At 33.0% G+C, this 18,480-nt stretch overlaps 2 protein-coding genes across 2 annotated transcripts in view; one reads left to right on the forward strand and one right to left on the reverse strand.

Annotated features, from left to right (window-relative positions):
* Window positions 1-18,480, reverse strand: part of LOC143071219 (putative methyltransferase-like protein 24) — a 94,532-nt gene that overhangs the window by 29,302 nt on the left and 46,750 nt on the right. Inside the window, exons 9-10 of the mRNA XM_076245394.1 lie at window positions 5,886-5,968; window positions 4,667-4,795 (exon numbers count right to left, since the gene is read on the reverse strand). Of these exons, the coding sequence (XP_076101509.1) occupies window positions 4,667-4,795; window positions 5,886-5,968 (212 nt within the window). The remainder of the gene's footprint in view (window positions 1-4,666; window positions 4,796-5,885; window positions 5,969-18,480) is intronic.
* LOC143058759 (uncharacterized) lies at window positions 14,636-17,663 on the forward strand. The gene is made up of 3 exons (XM_076232238.1): window positions 14,636-14,730; window positions 16,620-16,813; window positions 17,314-17,663. The coding sequence occupies exons 1-3, from the start codon at window positions 14,669-14,671 to the stop codon at window positions 17,661-17,663; spliced, it is 606 nt and encodes a 201-aa protein (XP_076088353.1). The 5' UTR covers window positions 14,636-14,668.

The raw sequence follows: 18,480 nt of genomic DNA on the forward strand, positions 1-18,480 counted from the left end.
AGCTTTATTAAGAGTGCATCTATCCAGGTGAAATCGGATGTAGATGATAAGAAACTTTTGCAGCTCAACGTCTGTGTTGCACTGAACTGCCTTCAAAATAAGAAAATTTTGCAGCTCAATGTATATGACCTCTTGCATTTAGCTGCTTTGAAAATAAGAAAATTTTGCAGCTCAATGTACATGTTGCACTTGGATTTAGCTACCTTAAAAATACATAATTGGTAGTTGAAGTTAGCAACGTCCATTGGCCAATATTACGGGATAAAAAGGACGATGCTTTGTTTTAAATTATTCTTTATCTTTCCTGTATCTTTTTTCGTCTTTTTCGTTAAGACCATCAGGTTCTAAAGTGTGGAGTTGGTGGATCCAAAAGTTTTCTCTTCTCCTTCTCGCCGTGGTGTCCCATTCGGTGTTGACTTCTATAATTTGGAAAGTGACATTATCAAAAGGATGTTTCGTTGAACGAAGATGTCTTGTGAGAGGACAGTTTTTGTTGGTTTTGTACGATGAACGATGGTTATTGAGCCGAATATTAAATTTGTCCATTGTTTCTCCCACATACTGAATGCCACAAGTGTCACATGTTAATATATAAATTGAGTTCTCCGTTTTACAGTTGGAATTAGAGTAGATGGTATAATTTTGTTTAGTAACGGAGCTGATGAAAGAACTGCTTGTATTGGCAGCTTTACAACACAAACAATTCCTTCGACCACATTGTTTGTAGCAACCGGGCGATGGATTAGGCTGCTTGGTTAATACAGATGTCACTAATTTGTCACGGATGTTTTTAGGTCTTCTGAAGGCCATGACTGGTGGTGAAGAAAATACTTTTTTTAGATTTAAATCATTTTCTATAATTTTCCAATGCTTCTGAACAATGGATGACACATTTTTAAAATCAGGATGGCAAGTGAGTACAAGGGGTGTTCTGTTAGCTGCTTTATTCTTATCTTTAGTTTGTAACCCGGATTTGTTTTTATTTCTCGATTTATGAATTTCGAACAGCGGTATACTACTGTTGCCTTCATTAAACACCCGATAGATGTAGGGCCAGATGAAATGTCATTACCTGAAGATCCACCAACTCCACACTTTAGAACCTGATGGTCTTAACGAAAAAGACGAAAAAAGATACAGGAAAGATAAAGAATAATTTAAAACAAAGCATCGTCCTTTTTATCCCGTAATATTGGCCAATGGACGTTGCTAACTTCAACTACCAATTATGTATTTTTAAGGTAGCTAAATCCAAGTGTAACATGTACATTGAGCTGCAAAATTTTCTTATTTTCAAAGCAGCTAAATGCAAGAGGTCATATACATTGAGCTGCAAAAGTTTCTTATTTTGAAGGCAGTTCAGTGCAACACAGACGTTGAGCTGCAAAAGTTTCTTATCATCTACATCTGAAATCACCTGGATAGATGCACGCTTGATAAAGCTAGTTGGTCTAGCGAAATATTGCGTTTATTTTCATCATTTTGTAAATATTTTAAACATTCTTATATTTACATACTAAATAGTGTGTTAAAATTACATTGTTAGGCAATCTATAATTTTATTTGTGTAATTGAATTAATCTCTGTACTAATTAATCCACACTACCATAGATTTGTATGTCATGTGCTGCTATTTATAGGCACATTATATATATATATATATATATATATATATATATATATATATATACAACTCGTCTAAACATCAACCCAACAATGTTAGATCTGTAAATTTGCTTTCGCAAATTTTTGGTTCTTCCCTCGCCGGGATTCGAACCCATGCTTCTGTGATATCGTGACACCAAATCGCCTGCAGTGCAGCCGTCCCGCTAGACCACACGACCACCTGGGCTCTCAAATAAAGAGCTTTTGCTGGCCGTGTGTTACCTTTCCTCGTCAGTTTTAATCTAGCGGCGTACTACAGTACATGATATATAAGGCATGAAGATGGCCAATATATATATAATAAAAAGTTAAGTAAAGTCCGTATGCTGGTAACATATAAGAAAATTATTAAAAGATAATAACGGTTTCAATGCATCACTTTTTTACTAGTACTTTCACTGCTTCCGCAGATCTTCAGGTAATGACATTTCATCTGGCCCTACATCTATCGGGTGTTAATGAAGGCAACAGTAGTATACCGCTGTTCGAAATTCATAAATCGAGAAATAAAAACAAATCCGGGTTACAAACTAAAACTGAGGGAAACGCATAAAATATAAGACGAAAACTACGACACAACAGAAATACAACATTAAAATGTAACAAACACAGAAACTATTATATAACAATGGCAATTTTCCTGACTTAGTACAGAACATTTTAAGAAAATAAATGGTGGATTGAACAATCGTATGCATGGCCCTGTTGGTCCTTTATCGTGACCTTTGCTCAAGTTTTCTGGCGGTTTTGTTGAAATTTTTTCAGTAAGGGGACGACCATTTGATTTTCGGGGGAGGTGGGGGGAGGAGGATTTTGAAAATAAAAAACTCAGCCTTGATAGTATATGATGTGTCCCCGACATCCTTCGATATTCGATGTGTTGCCGACATCCTTTTTCCATTTTTTAAAAATACGACGTTTTTCGGCAATAATGACGGATATTTGTGAGTAACACGTATATTCCCGAGTACAATAAAGAATTTGGACATGTTCATTTGTTACTAAAAGAGGGACGAAAGATACCAAAGGGACAGTCAAACTCATAAATCTAAAACAAACTGACAACGCCATGGCTAAAAATGAAAAAGACAAACAAACAACAGCACACACGACACAACATAGAAAACTAAAGAATAAACAACACGAACCGCACCTAAAAACTAGGGGTGATCTCAAGTGCTCCGGAAGGGTAAGTAGATCCTGGAATAACCGTTTCACAAATAATATCGGATATGTTCCTTACGTCGTAACTACAATCCCCTTCACTTTCATGAATATGACCTACCGAATTAGACTATTTACCGGATTTGTAATCACATAAGCAACACGACGGGTGCCACATGTGGAGCAGGATCTGCTTACCCTTCCGGAGCACCTGAGATCACCCCTAGTTTTTGGTGGGGTTCGTGTTGTTTATTCATTAGTTTTCTATGTTGTGTCGTGTGTACTATTGTTTTTCTGTTTGTCTTTTTCATTTTTAGCCATGGAGTTGTCAGTTTGTTTTAGATTTATGAGTTTGACTGTCCCTTTGGTATCTTTCGTCCCTCTTTTGTATAATCATAACCCTCATATAACTGGCATAATAAGTAAAATTCTTACCTTGAAGCGACAAGATGGTGGTCCAATTTCAATCGCCGACACCCTGCGTGATGACGTAGATTCCCCCTTGTAAATGGCAGCCATTTAAAAAATAACATTTAATTCACATGTTTACATCACAATACATCGTTCTGCTAATTTATAAAAAGTTTCAAGAGTTTTGATAATTTTGAATATAATTGGTCTTTACAATTTTGAAAAATACTCTTTTCAGACAATCTGGAAAAATAATAATAAGGATAACAAATGGAATGGAAAAAAAAACAATATGTCACCCGACCTCCTTCAGGGTAAAATAAGAAGAAAAAAAGAAACGCAAACTAGCATATGTCAACCCAGCTCTGGGTGCAATAATAAGAAACGGGACAAAAAATAAAGTCTCAAAAAATCACAAAAAGGTAAAAAATAACAATAACAATATCTAATCCGAACTTGTTGAGGATGTTGTAAAAATAAACGTAGAATAACAATATGCCCCCTCTCCCAACTTCTTTAAGGTTGCCATACATAAAGAAACGTAGATAAACATTATGACACCCAACCTCCGTTGTGTAAGCCATAACTAGAATTACCATTACGAGCAATAGCATGTGTCAACACCCTCCGTGGGGGGGACGTACTTCCTGTATTTTTTTGTAGTATGATAGTGGCAAAACAGGGTCTCTTTTAATGTCCTGCTGGTTAGAATAGGGTTCCTTTTTCATGTCCTGCTGGTTAGAACAGGGTGTTTTTTTAGACCCTGCTGGTGCGAACAGGATCGCTTATTTAATCATTTATGATATGGTCTTGAACCCAGGTCATTTACAGTATCTATTTTATACTGTCTAGAACAGGGTATACATTTTCAGAGTGTTTCTAGAACAGGGTATGTTTTTCAATATTTTTGTTTAAAATAGGGTATGTTTTTCAATATTTTCTGGTTAGAGCAGGGTGTGATTTCGCAAGTGCTGTCGGCACAGTTATACCTAAAAGGATAGGCAGTATCCCCACCCCACCCACCCCCTCCCCCCCCCCCGGTGTCAACCAAGCCTCATTCTCCAATTACAACTGAACAGCAGCAATTTTAAGTTGTCAAACAATGAAACAATGTATGTAGATATATGCTTGACAACAAATCTATCAGTTATTTTTTAAAACCGTCGGAGCATTCTTCCATTTTAAACAATTGGACTGTTTTGTGGTGACAGTGGTTTTTTTTAAATCCACCAACAGCTGTAACATTGGCGTATGCCATGTGATAAATGTGAATTCCATTTTCTTCTCGTGATTCAATTCTGTGCATACGTTATTGAAACAGTACGTCAGATAAAAAATGAAAGTCGGTTTTATAGAAATTTTGATTCACTTATTCTGTTATTTAATATTGGTCATCTTCAGTTAAGCTACAGCTTCTCAAACTCACCCAAATGAATAAACTAAACATGGAAAAGAAGGTCTGTATTGTTTGTCATGACAAACGTTCCATCCACCATCGGTCATATGACCTATTCGTATGACCTCCTTACAATGTGTTTGTATCGATGTTAAATATCTACAAAGTAAATTAAGATGTTAATTAATTTGACTATGAATCTGTAATAGACCAGCTAATTACAATTTCCAAACATGAATGTATTGTTTATAGCTCGTTTGGACAAATTAAAGTGTGTTTTTGTAATATTTTTTTTTGTTGCTCCAAGTTTTGGTAACGACATGATCTACTTAAACATCTGCTGAATATTTAACCTGCAGTCAACTTCGTTGTGTAGAGTCTGTAAACTGCAATTAATAAAATCTTAGTCTATTACAACAGTAATGACCAAAACATCTGTGTTTCGATACTAGTAATCTATTTCAGTTTTTTAAGTATCAAACTTTAAGACCTTATTATGCATTAATTTTATTGGTTATAGAATATTACATTAGTTTTTAATTTGTTGAACAATTCGTTTGTTCGTTTGTTTCTATCAATTTCTTTTTCTTTTGATTAATGATGTGTTAAAATTTGTTCATCATTCGTATACACATAAGTCGTGTTGTGTTTTTTTTTTATTTTTCCTTTTATTACATATAAATTTTCGTTAATGGCTGTCACATACGTACAGCAATACATGACCTTAATATATTTAGATGTTTCGTAGTTTTAAGATATACATGTGTACCTGTATACATGTGCAAATAGACACTAACATGTTTTTTTTTTCTCCACGTATCATGGAAGACTTAATTTTAATCAAAATGATCAAGGTTCTGTTGAGTTATAAACCATTAACTGAACATAGTTTATATGTAGTCCATATAAGGGGGACGAAAAAAACCAGAGGTACAGACAAACCCATAGATTGAAAATAAAGTGACAACGCCATGGCTACAAATAAAAAGAGAAACAGAAAAATAAAAGTACAGAAGACACATCATAGAAAACTTAAGGTATAATATTTTATTTTTACAAAAAAACGGTTTACATTTTCTCTTGAACCCCACCAAATTGCCCAATTGATTGGTTTATTGATATTGAATAAAAGTTGTTTTATGCATGCATACCATAGAGAACTGTTTCGCAGAAACGAAAAGGAGAATGGTATTGCAACTTATGCATTCTTCTCCCCACTACATATCAAAACGGTTCCATTAGAACATACCTTCTATACAGCTCCAGCATTTCTACGTTGTTTAATTTCTTAAGCATCATGTCCTCTGGGATTTCTAGGTTTCCAGAATTGCCCTAATATACGTGATACAATTTGAGATGAAATCAATCATGAATAAATGTCGAAAGCAACAGGAACTACCTTATCTTAAAAAAAAACCATATCAGTACTGTTTTATGATTATTATAATTGCTGCCTTGTACTTTAGACAGCAATTGCTTTTATAGTAATGTACAATAAAATCCTAAATATATATACCGACCTTTGTGTGTGAAGTAATTACCTTATCTACAAAGCTGGGTTCAAATTCAGATCATAATACAATGACAAATCCCCTTTGTTTACGCCGATCACACAATGTGTCGCGTTGTAGAAAATAGATCGTTAAAGTTAAAGGTTACGCATGAACTTTACTGTCAATACGTAAATAAGAATGGGTTATATAGAAACCATTCACGATTTCATACGTCTTGATCAATAAAAAGCATGTAAAAACAGTAACTAAAGAAATTTAGGATTATAAACAAGCTATAAACAAAAATAGTTTTCGAATGCCACAATTTAGCGGAATGCTGTGACTCTTAATAGCAAACAATTAATTTTGCCGGGATAGACGTTAAGCGCACACACAGGTTATACCGCGTGATTAATGTTTACATCAATTGTTTATGTAGACTTCTACCCTGATACATGATGCGTTATCCGTCTTATTGTTTACGTCATTAAGGTCAGTGTACATGGTCAAACAAATAGCGATTTGAGTGTGCACTTAAGGATGTACGCTGGTCATGTTTTTGGCAAGGTTGGCGCACCGTAAATGGGGTGTAGTCGTAATATAAAAGCAAATAAATATTTCCTAGGATTTGTTTTAAATATGAATTCGTTGTTATTAATCAATAACAAAATTATTTATAGCAAAAGAATTTCCGCGATAAGAAATTGTTTTAACTAAAAATACACGATTTCCGTTTCCGGAGGTGTCGGCTGCAGATGTTTATATTGAAAATTCTTTTTTTATACACATTTTTAACCTTCAAGATCGCTTTTATACATCTTTATACGTTTTACTTTTTATATACATTTATAATCAGTAATGGCTAAGCGTACGCCGGGTTTTAAATCTGTAAAACAGCAGCAAAAATCGGAGGCAGTATCTGAAGCTCAAAGAAGACGATGGGACAGGGAGACTTCAAAATTATTTGACACAACATTTGTTCAGGACCATCCATACGCTGCTGGGACTAAGCGGTCATCCCCAGATATATCTAACTGTGTTCACGAGGAGATAATTGAAATTGACAGCAGTAACGTAACCGCAGATTTTTCAGAATGGAGAGTAGGTCGTAGGGTTGTAGAATTGGGAGTTTTGGCTGATGGTCTAGCAGCTTGCAAGAAATATGGTCTTCCCCTTTCTTTGCAAAACTGCAGAACCATAACCTCTCACGGTCTAGCTGCCATTTTGAAGATAGTGTGTGCCAACACAGCATGTCTCTTCACTAACTTAGTCCCCATAGGAAAAAGACATGGAAAAGTATGGGATGTCAACTCCAAATTAACATTTTGTTGTAGTAAACATGAACAAGAGAAAGGGGTATATTTAAGAGGGTGTTAAACATGCTAAAGGGTTATTTTCTTGCAACGTGATCACTGTTTTTTTATTTCACATTCAGTCCTGCAAGACTAGTGCCTCATTCAATGTGTTCTGCTAATTTAATTTAATGTATATCATGATTTTCAAATGCGTAATTTGCGTGCTTGGGATATATTTTTTAAATAAATTTCTAACACTAACCAGGGATCGTCAAGTAAAAAAATGATTGAATTTTGTTTTTTGATAAAGAGTCAAGGCCTATAAAGGTCAAAGTCTTTATTTTTCAAGCAACATTCATGAATAACAGAAATTATTTTATATCTTATTACCATGCAAGCACCCCTTTACCATCATCATATATATAACACCTTTTATCCCTAGGTGTGTACAAAAAAAATCTACCTTGATAGCTTGGTAATCATGGTAATATCATATTTACAAGTCAGGTAATACATGTACATGTATGCTTCAGTGTCATTGAATAAAATGGGGTTTGGGGGTATACATGTATTTACCATCCATGATATCGATGCAGATAATAAATTTGTTATTCAGAATACTACTACTACATTGTAGTACAGAAGTGAACTTATGTCATTAAACAAATTATCTCTAACACTAGGCATGCTAGGTACAAAGAATATATTTTTTACATTGTATATTCCATGATATAAATCAAAATAAGTAAACATTGAATTACTGATATATGCATATGCAATACAAATACATGTACAAAAATGTACTTGTAGTGTCAATAGAACAACTCAGCACATATCATGCACATAGTAATATTTAAGAGTGATCACAGTGATTATTAGGATAAAATGTAGGATGCAACCTCATAATTAATTATCATTTTATATTTAAACAAATCATTATCCCACTATGTGGTGGAAGTATGTATCCTATTAAAAGCACAATACAGATCTATATTTAAGTTTTTTCTAGATACAATATACATGTACAAATGTAAAAGTATTACTCTTGTATTTATTTGACCTGGTGGGACAGTGTATAATTGTATAATTAATGTAGTAGTAATCTACTTTAACTTTGATAGTGTTACAAATATTTCTTCCCAATTATGCTAGTTGTAGGTGTATAAAATGTATGATATGATCAGTATATTGATAAATAAGTAATGTTTCCAATTATTTCTGCCTGCCAATATTATTGCTTAAAGCAAAATTATATGAGCATAAGACAAACATATGTGGCATTAGGTGTTACCCTTGACCGTCTGCCTTTATATTGGTCTGTCCAATATTTAGTTAACATATGAGTTTTTCATATTTTAATACAATGTTTATTTCAACTAACCACAGATCAATATAATAAACAAGATTCGTATGATTGCAAATGAGATCCACAATAGACCAAAGGAGACAGAAATTAAAAAAATATAGGTCCCTTCAACAATGACCAAAGCCCATACAGCATAGTCAGCTATAAAATGTGAAACAATTCAAATGAGGAGAAAAAATATATGTAACACATCAAAAAACTACAACCACAAAATTACAGGCACCTGCATTTGGTCAGACACATAGTACATACAGATTATGGCATTGTTAAACATGTGAGGGATTACCAACTCCTCCACCTGTTGTCAGTGATGTAACAGTACAACATGATAACAAACTAAAAAAATCAGTTGAAAAAGGCTTAACTCATCAAATGTATTCATCGAAATAAATCAAACAAAACCATATAGAGTGGAGGTGGCCAGGTACTTGTTTATCCCAACAACAAAATGACATTAAGTACTGATCTGAAAGAACTCACAGTTACTGACAGCTGATTCTATGCCAACATTAACTAATACAAAAAATCAGGCATCTAAGACAAGTTTGCAGTTCAGTGGTGTCACTTTCACTTTCTTAAGTCATGTCCCTTTTCTGTTTCACCAGCTGAAGCATCTGTGTTTATAGAGATATTCATATTTATTTAACAGGGCTTTGCTCAATGATAGGTTCTAAAACCGGGAAGATTTTGGGTTATCAAAGTCCTGTAGAATATGCCAGAAAGCTGAACATGAAGGTAAGATAGTAAGAAAACATACATGCAGAAAGAACTTTACTGGGAGTGCAAAGGCCATGGAACCGGACAAGGTGGAAGAAATGGTCACCGACAGTATAGAAAAGGGGGCAAAAATCACAGCCATTATTGGAGACGAAGATACCACCACTATTGCAAGACGTAGGGCTAAAGTTGATCCAAGAATAAAGAAACTCTCAGACAGCAACCACATTAAAAAAACCTTTCAGTTCCAGTGTATATGATTTAAGAAAAAAACATTCCTGTCTCTCTCAAAAAGTTATTAACTACCTGATTAAATGCTTCGACTACCTCATAGCTAAAGGCAAAGGCAAGCCAGAATAAATTAAACAACATTTAGATGCACTGTCAAAGCATCCCTTCGGAGACCATAGTGGTTGCAATGTCAGTTGGTGTAGGTTTATTGAGGAGTCTGGTCTGAAATATAGGTCATTGCCATTTGGTAAACCTTTACATGACAAATCTTTTCAAACTTCACTTACAACTTTATTAGAGAAATACAGAAAAAATCCAGAAATGCTTGCTAATCTAGGAAGCACCCAGAGCAATGAGAGCTTTAACAAAAGTGTTGCCGCTAAAGCACCAAAGAATAGGTTTTATGATGGTTCTGGAAGTTTAGGCTACCGTATTGATGCTGCCGTAGCACAGAAAAACAATGGTCACCAATACACGGTAGATGTAAGGAAGTGTGTTGCCTGTCAGTGATATCCCACTTGTAAAAATGATTATTTTTTTATTCAAGGGTTTAAAACTTTATGTTATTTACTCGTCAGAAATTCTTAGAACAAGTTTTCAAGGGATAGATAACTACATGTAGTGATGCTAGTATTTTATGATTTTTTTTTATCTTCTGAGAGTAAAAAAATATTTACATGTACAAATGGGTTATCAGACTGCATGTTCAGTTTTATGATTCACAAGTTTTATGTTTTCAGAAATTTGATTTATTATTAAACTGTTACAAATTTTAGAGACCAAATTTTATGGTGTACTTTATACACATATAATCCCTTTTTGAGGGAGAGTTTAATTTTGCATGAAATGTTGGATACCCTCTCACCTATTTTAGTTTTTTATTCATTGCTAATAATAAAAAATAGGGCGGCTGTTCTAAATTTTAACTTATAAAGGAGGATAAAGGCTGCACTCAAAACAATTTGTTTTGGTAAGCTATGTTTTCCTAACAATTATATATATGTAAGAATTGTATGTGAAATTAAAAAAATATGTCATGGTATAATCTTTGTATAAAAGTGACACCTAACATCCACGTATTCCAACATCAATCTGAATTCCGATAGCAAAAAATCTTATTCGGAAGACTCCGTATACATACTATAAGTATTTTATTGTAATTATATTACAAAATATTGATCACATGATGCTAGTATTACTAGACTTGCAATTGCTTTAAATCAATCCGACATTAATATAATGTTTCGGCGGTTTTTGTATTATATGCTAATGATAAATGTATAACATTTATGAAGGGGTTTAAGCATTGTAGGCCCGCCATCATCAGGGATTTACCTATATCAATTTATTTTAATTTTGTCGTTGTCAATAGATCTGCAATATTTTTATGCTTTTTATAAGCTATAATTGGTTTGCTTAAAAATATTTCGTTGCAAACTGCATCCTGTTTTAGTAGGTCCCAATGTTTACTAATGCATTGTTTTAATTTATGAATGCATGGATTAAATTTCGTTTGGATTGATTTAAAGCAATTGCAAGTCTAGTAATACTAGCATCATGTGATCAATATTTTGTAATATAATTACAATAAAATACTTATAGTATGTATACGGAGTCTTCCGAATAAGATTTTTTGCTATCGGAATTCAGATTGATGTTGGAATACGTGGATGTTAGGTGTCACTTTTATACAAAGATTGCATTGGGGACTGTGTCCCACTGGCACCTTCCCTTGTATCATCATTTAGTTGGTGATCCGTGTTCCTAATCTTTCTGGAATTCGATACTAATTAACCTTGTTTCTATAAATAATTTTGGCAATGCCATCACGACGGAAAAGCCTGTCAAACATTAACATATGTTAAATGTCACTGAAACAATTCGCTTACTCAGTTCAAAAAGTAATTTATTGTTTCGGGAAAGGAAGTAAGACGCCTATGGTCAATCCTGTCTGATTCACATAATTGGCATTACTGTAACATTAATACTTCTAACATGTTGTTGTTGAAAACAGATTCTGAAGAAAATGCATAAATCATCACCTTTAAAGAGAAACACTAAGGATATTCCACATGTGAAATCTTTGAAAATATAAAGCACAAAGATAGCTCTTTCCAACGAAACATTTGATGATTAGGACACATTAATAGAAAGCTATTTTTGCATTTTTTTGTGATCAGAATTTGGAATAAACAATAAATATTTTATTGGTTTATTTGAAATAACCAGTGCTTGGCACTTGATACCTAGTGAAGAAAAACAATAATATTTATTGTTTTAATTTATAATGTAATTTTGGAATTTATATTTTCCATTAAATTGGTATGTATTGAAGTACGTGTTACTCTTAACATAATTACAGAAGTCACAGAGCCAATGAAAATCAGTTTAGGCAAATACACCACGCCTCCTAACATTTCGTTCGGTTGATATTGCATTGATAATAGTCTTTCAGATATTAGTCTCTGTGATCACAGATATGGCTAGACATTATAAGAAATATGCTAAAAGAAATAAACATAAACGAAGGCTGAAAAACAAAGCTGCAATGCAGCAAAGTAAGCTAGAATTTATGCTATCACAAGCTAGAAAACAGGTTGTTAATCTTTCGCATAGAAAATTAACTGATGACGAGTATTTGGTTTTATCCAGAGGTTTGAAATTCATTCCTTCACCGTCAGTCAAAAGGGCAAAGCAGGACTTATTACATGATTTTGATGAATTAGCCAGAAAAATGAGATGTCGTTACTTATATCATGGTAACTTTGATGAAATTCATCCCTTCAGAATTAAATCTGGACATACGCCACCTTTAACCTGCAACACCCTTGAAAATTACCTGTTTAATACAAAGCATGAACTATCTTCAATGCAAATTCGAAAATTTCGAAACAATCTAAGCCTTTCACAGAGGTCCGGCATTTCTTCTCTATTAAATGATGAATCATTAATCATTAAGAAAGCCGATAAAAGTAACAATGTTGTTATTTTAGATAAGGTCAATTACCTTCTTGAAGGCGATCGCCAATTAAATACACAACATTACACCAAATTGGAAAACTTTGACCTAAAAGCACTTAGATGTAATATCAATACATATGTCAAAGGCATGTACACCAAAGGTGTTATAGATTACTCCACATTTAATTACCTTAATAATGGTAATCAAATTGATTATGGGCCTGGGTATATGCATATCTTGCCTAAAATACACCGATTAAATGAATCGGAATTAGTAAAAATCAATAAATATGGGTTTAACATTGATAACATAATGCCGCCATGTCGGCCAATCATATCTCAGATTGGTACTGTCACAGAATTTATTGGACGCTATATCGATTATTTTTTAGTACCTATGGTACAAAAACAACACACGTATATAAAGGATACGTCTGATCTAATATACAAGTTGGAAAGAATTAAGCCTAATGCAGATTGCTGGCTGTGTAGTTTTGATGTAGTATCAATGTACACTAATTGTCCAATTGATGAATTATTATCGGCAGTTAAAATTTCGTATGATCAGTTTGATAAATCAGATTACAAAATCATATGCCCACCGACGGATGATTTAATCCATCTCCTCAGATCAATTTTAGAGAACAACATTTTTGATTTTAATGGACAGCTATATAAGCAAACAATAGGAGCCGCAATAGGAGCCGTGCCTAGCCCGGAAATCTGTGATATACTTATGTACAAAATTATGAAAGAAATTCTTTCTAAGTTTGAACATAGAAAAAAAATATTTTTCTATGGAAGGTTTCGTGATGATATTATATTAATATATCACGGCAATTCGAAGGAAATAAAGGATTTGCTAGAGTTAGCAAATAATCATCATCCATTCCTGAAATTCACACTAGAATTCTCATCTAAAGAAATAATATTTCTTGATGTTAATATTTTCAAAGGAACTAGATTTTCTAATGAAAATATTTTGGATGTGAAAACACACTTTAAACCGACAAATGCCTTCCTTTATCTAGATCGTAAAAGCTGTCACAGTAGACACGTGTTTGCAGGGTTTATCAAGGGCGAAGTAATCAGATACATTAGAACAACAAATAATGATGTTGATTTACAATATATTTTGTTACAGTTCAGATCGAACTTAATAAAGAGAGGATACAAGGAGATTGAAATCGAAAAGTACATAACTGAGGCATTATCATGTAATAGATCTGATTTAATAAGAAAAAAGGCCAAACAAAACACAAAGGAAATTCCTTTAGTATTGGCAACGAAATTTAATCCATGCATTCATAAATTAAAACAATGCATTAGTAAACATTGGGACCTACTAAAACAGGATGCAGTTTGCAACGAAATATTTTTAAGCAAACCAATTATAGCTTATAAAAAGCATAAAAATATTGCAGATCTATTGACAACGACAAAATTAAAATAAATTGATATAGGTAAATCCCTGATGATGGCGGGCCTACAATGCTTAAACCCCTTCATAAATGTTATACATTTATCATTAGCATATAATACAAAAACCGCCGAAACATTATATTAATGTCGGATTGATTTAAAGCAATTGCAAGTCTAGTAATACTAGCATCATGTGATCAATATTTTGTAATATAATTACAATAAAATACTTATAGTATGTATACGGAGTCTTCCGAATAAGATTTTTTGCTAGCGGAATTCAGATTGATGTTGGAATACGTGGATGTTAGGTGTCACTTTTATACAAAGATATAAGTGTGCATGTATAGTAAATCAACTATGTTTCTAGTAATTTTGTCATCTTCTTGAATCAAATGTAAAACCTGCATTGTTTTTGAGAATCAAAATGACTTTTATTCTCATTTCTTTAATATCATTTTCATTGCAGGTAAATGTATCAACAGGTCTATCTCCCGGGATATATACCCAGAAGCTTGCTACCCTCAGAGATCTTCAGGCTAGAAAGATGAGAGCTGTTGCCACTACCAAAGCAGCAAAACTACGCAGAATTACTTTAAAATCAAACCGGTAATTAAGCCTTAATTTTCGTCAGCACACTATTGTTGTTTTTAGCTCACCTGGCCCCTTGAGCCAAGTGAGTTTTTCTAATTACTATGTGTCCATTAACTTTTACAAAATCTTCTTCTTTGAAACTACTCGACCAAACTTAGCAACAATCATTATGGGATATTTTGTTTTAAATAAGTGTGTCGGTTGACCCCACCTACTAACAAAAATGACCCCCATGGCTAAAAATAGAACATAGGATAAAAGTGCAAGTTTTGTCTTTTATTTTGAAAACCATTATGAATGGGAAAAATCTGACTAAGCAAAAGGGTTTAAAATGTTGCGCTCTACCAATTGTCCATAAACATCAAAATTCATGTTGATATGGACTTGCATTTCAGTCTTAACAAATTTTAAAGGAATTAATAAAATTGTGACCCGTCTTACAACTTATTTACTACTACTGTGGATTCATTTATTTTCGTGGGTATCAATTTTCGTGGATAGAGAAAAAAAGACGTTTCGTGGTATACGTAAATTCGTGGATCGCTGATTACAACAAAAAAAATTAGATACGTAATTCGTGGATTTCTTATTGATTTAGATCATATAACATCCTTGGTTCGATCAACAATAAAAAAAAAAAGAAGGAATTCATTGAAAAAGTTTTGAATTGTCAAAATCCTCGCTTAATTGTTCATTGATAACTTCGATTACAATAATGGGCAGAGACAACTAATTATTTGTTTGTTTTACAATTTATATAAATTTTTGTCTGAATTCTATAAGGCATTCTAAACTTTGATTGAAAGCTAATTTCCCTAATCACGATATAATAAACAGCGATATAAGTATAAGGTGTGAAAATAAATGTTCCTGTCATAAATAATATTACCTAATATTACCTACGGGCAATATCCCCGTCCTTAATCCTATCGATTTTTAATCACAGGTAAACCAAACTATGACACGGTAATTAACAACTTTCACGTGTTATGTTACAATGTTTATCGCTAGTCAACACTATACTAGAACTGCATAACATAACAGGAAATAAACATCCAACTCCATACACATTTCTCGGGATTATTCTTCGTTGAATTCTTAAATTCATGGTTCGCTGTGACCCACGAAACCCACGAAAATTGGTATACCACGAATAAAAATGAATCCACAGTAATATAAAAAAGAAGGTGTGGTATGATTGCCAATGAGACAACTATCCACAAGAGACCAAAATGACACAGACATTAACAATTATAGATCAGCCTTCAACAATGAGCAAAGCCCATACCGCATAGTCAGCTAAAAATAGAACATAGGGGTCAAATGCAGTTTTTGGTTATATCTCAAAAACTAAAGCTTTCAGAGCAAATGTGAGAAAATTGTTCAATTGATCAAGATCTATCAGCCATGAAATTTCAGACGAATCGAACAACTCATTGTTCAGTTACTGCCACTCAATTGGTAGTTTTAAACGAAATTTTGCAGTTTTTTGTTATTATTTTGATTATTATAAATAGGTATAATTTGTAAACAGCAATAGTGTTCAGCAAAGTAAAATCTACACAAAAGTATATATGACCAAAATTGTTAATTGACCCCTTAAGGAGTTATTGCCCTTTAAAGACGATTTTCGCAATTAGTCCATCAAGTTTGCTTACATTTAAAATCTTCTCTGAAAAATAGGTGAGCGATTCAGGCTCTTGAGAGCCTCTTGTTTTCAAAACACCCATCTTATCTGAGTGAAAAAAGGAGAACACTGACTTCAATACCATGTAATCTTACATCTAACAACAAGCTGAAGTAGCCCATATGACACAAGCATTCAGTACATATATACCGGAAGAGCATCAAGCAAAGTGAATTCATATTTTGAAATTAACCATTTGTTTTTCTTTGAATTTCAGGAATCAGAAAACATCTGCGTGTGAGATAAGAGAAGGTACAACTTATAAATCAAATGCAGCCCTTTGTGACTTGAAGGAAGAAGATATAAATGAAATACCACCTCCATCATCAAAACCTGAAAATAATGCCATGTGCTTGGAAGATGCAAAAGAATATACTCAAATATATTTTGATATTGAAGCTACAGGTCTCAGTAAGTTTTAAGCCATCACATTGTATCGATCATTTGTTGCGATTTTGCCTTTTTTGCATCATTAACGTTTTGATATACCATCTGGAAAACTATAAAAATTAGATGTTAGGATTAAAAAACAAAGAAATTATATTTCACTCTTGATGAGATACAGATATATTTTTTATTATACAAGACAGTTGACGGTAACAAACATTTGCTCTTTATTTAATTTGAAAGTAATAAAAATTCATCCTAGATTCTTTTGTTATTATTTTGAAATTAAGTTAATATCCAGCTCACTAATTACGAAACATATTAAACGATTTTATGTTCGTTTGACATGTACTTCCTGTTTACACCGGCGTTTTATATATACAGTGCCAGGTCATTTTCTATTAAAGGTTGGGAACAGGATTATCAGATATAAGCATTAAATTCACTGACCCACTTATTTGTTTTTCACTTATTTAATGACAAGAAATCAATCATCTACATTTATTCTTTGATTTTTTTTACAGGTCGAACATCACACATTACTCAGCTATCAGCGATTAGAGGAGACGAAATGTTTTCTACAGATATGTTGCCATCTTGTGAAATTACCTCAAAAGCAGCAGAAATAACAGGATTAACTTTTCAAAACAATTCTTTATTTTTTCATAATGAAATTGTGCCAGCATTAAACATGAAAGCAGGTCTTATTAAATTTATCCAATTTTTAGAAAAATCTGAAAAAAATGTTCTATTTGGACACAATATTTTCAATTATGACTGTCCTGTGTTGTATAATGCTTTAGATAATTGTAATTTACTTTCTAGATTTGAAAGCAATATTTTAGGTTTTGTTGATACTTTGAAATTGTTATAAAATGTATATCCAGGTCTGCATTCATACGTTAATCTAAATTATGTCTAACACTTCTTGATTTTACTTATGGTGCTCACAATGCTGAGGAGGATGTAACTGCATTGCAAAAGCTTGTCAAAGAAAAAATTCATAATACATGTCAAATGAAATCTGCTTTTTATTCAAAAAATTGTATTTTGTATCAATAATCCTGTTTGAAAAAACTACATCAAAATCTTCTATCATTGAAATTACTTAAATCCTGTTTGAAAAAACTACATCAAAATCTTCTATCATTGAAATTAATTAAATCTTGTAACAGTATTAAAACATTTGACTTCTCTACTCTTTACACAAGTATTCCACATTCCAAACTTAAAGACAAATTAAAAGAGTTGGTATTACTTTGCTTCATAAAAAAGAATGGCCAACGTAGATACAAGTATCTTGTCTTAGGGAGGGATAAATCCTACTTTGTAAAGAATCACTCTGATTCAAACAAAAAATTCTCTGAAACCGATATTATCAAGATGCTTGATTTCTTGATTGACAACATATTTGTTACGTTCGGAGGACGTGTTTTTCAACAGACTGTCGGCATACCAATGGGAACAAACTGTGCCCCTCTACTTGCTGACTTGTTTCTTTATTATTATGAGGCTGACTTCATGCAGGAACTTCTTAGGAAGAAAGATAAGAAGTTAGCAATATCCTTTAACTCTACTTTCCGCTATATAGATGACGTTCTTTCACTAAACAATTCAAAATTTGGTGACTATGTGGAACGCATCTATCCCATCGAATTGGAGATAAAGGATACTACAGATACAGTTAAGTC

Source organism: Mytilus galloprovincialis, chromosome 1, assembly GCF_965363235.1.
Source record: "Mytilus galloprovincialis chromosome 1, xbMytGall1.hap1.1, whole genome shotgun sequence".
NCBI classification, from domain to species: Eukaryota; Metazoa; Mollusca; class Bivalvia; order Mytilida; family Mytilidae; genus Mytilus; species Mytilus galloprovincialis.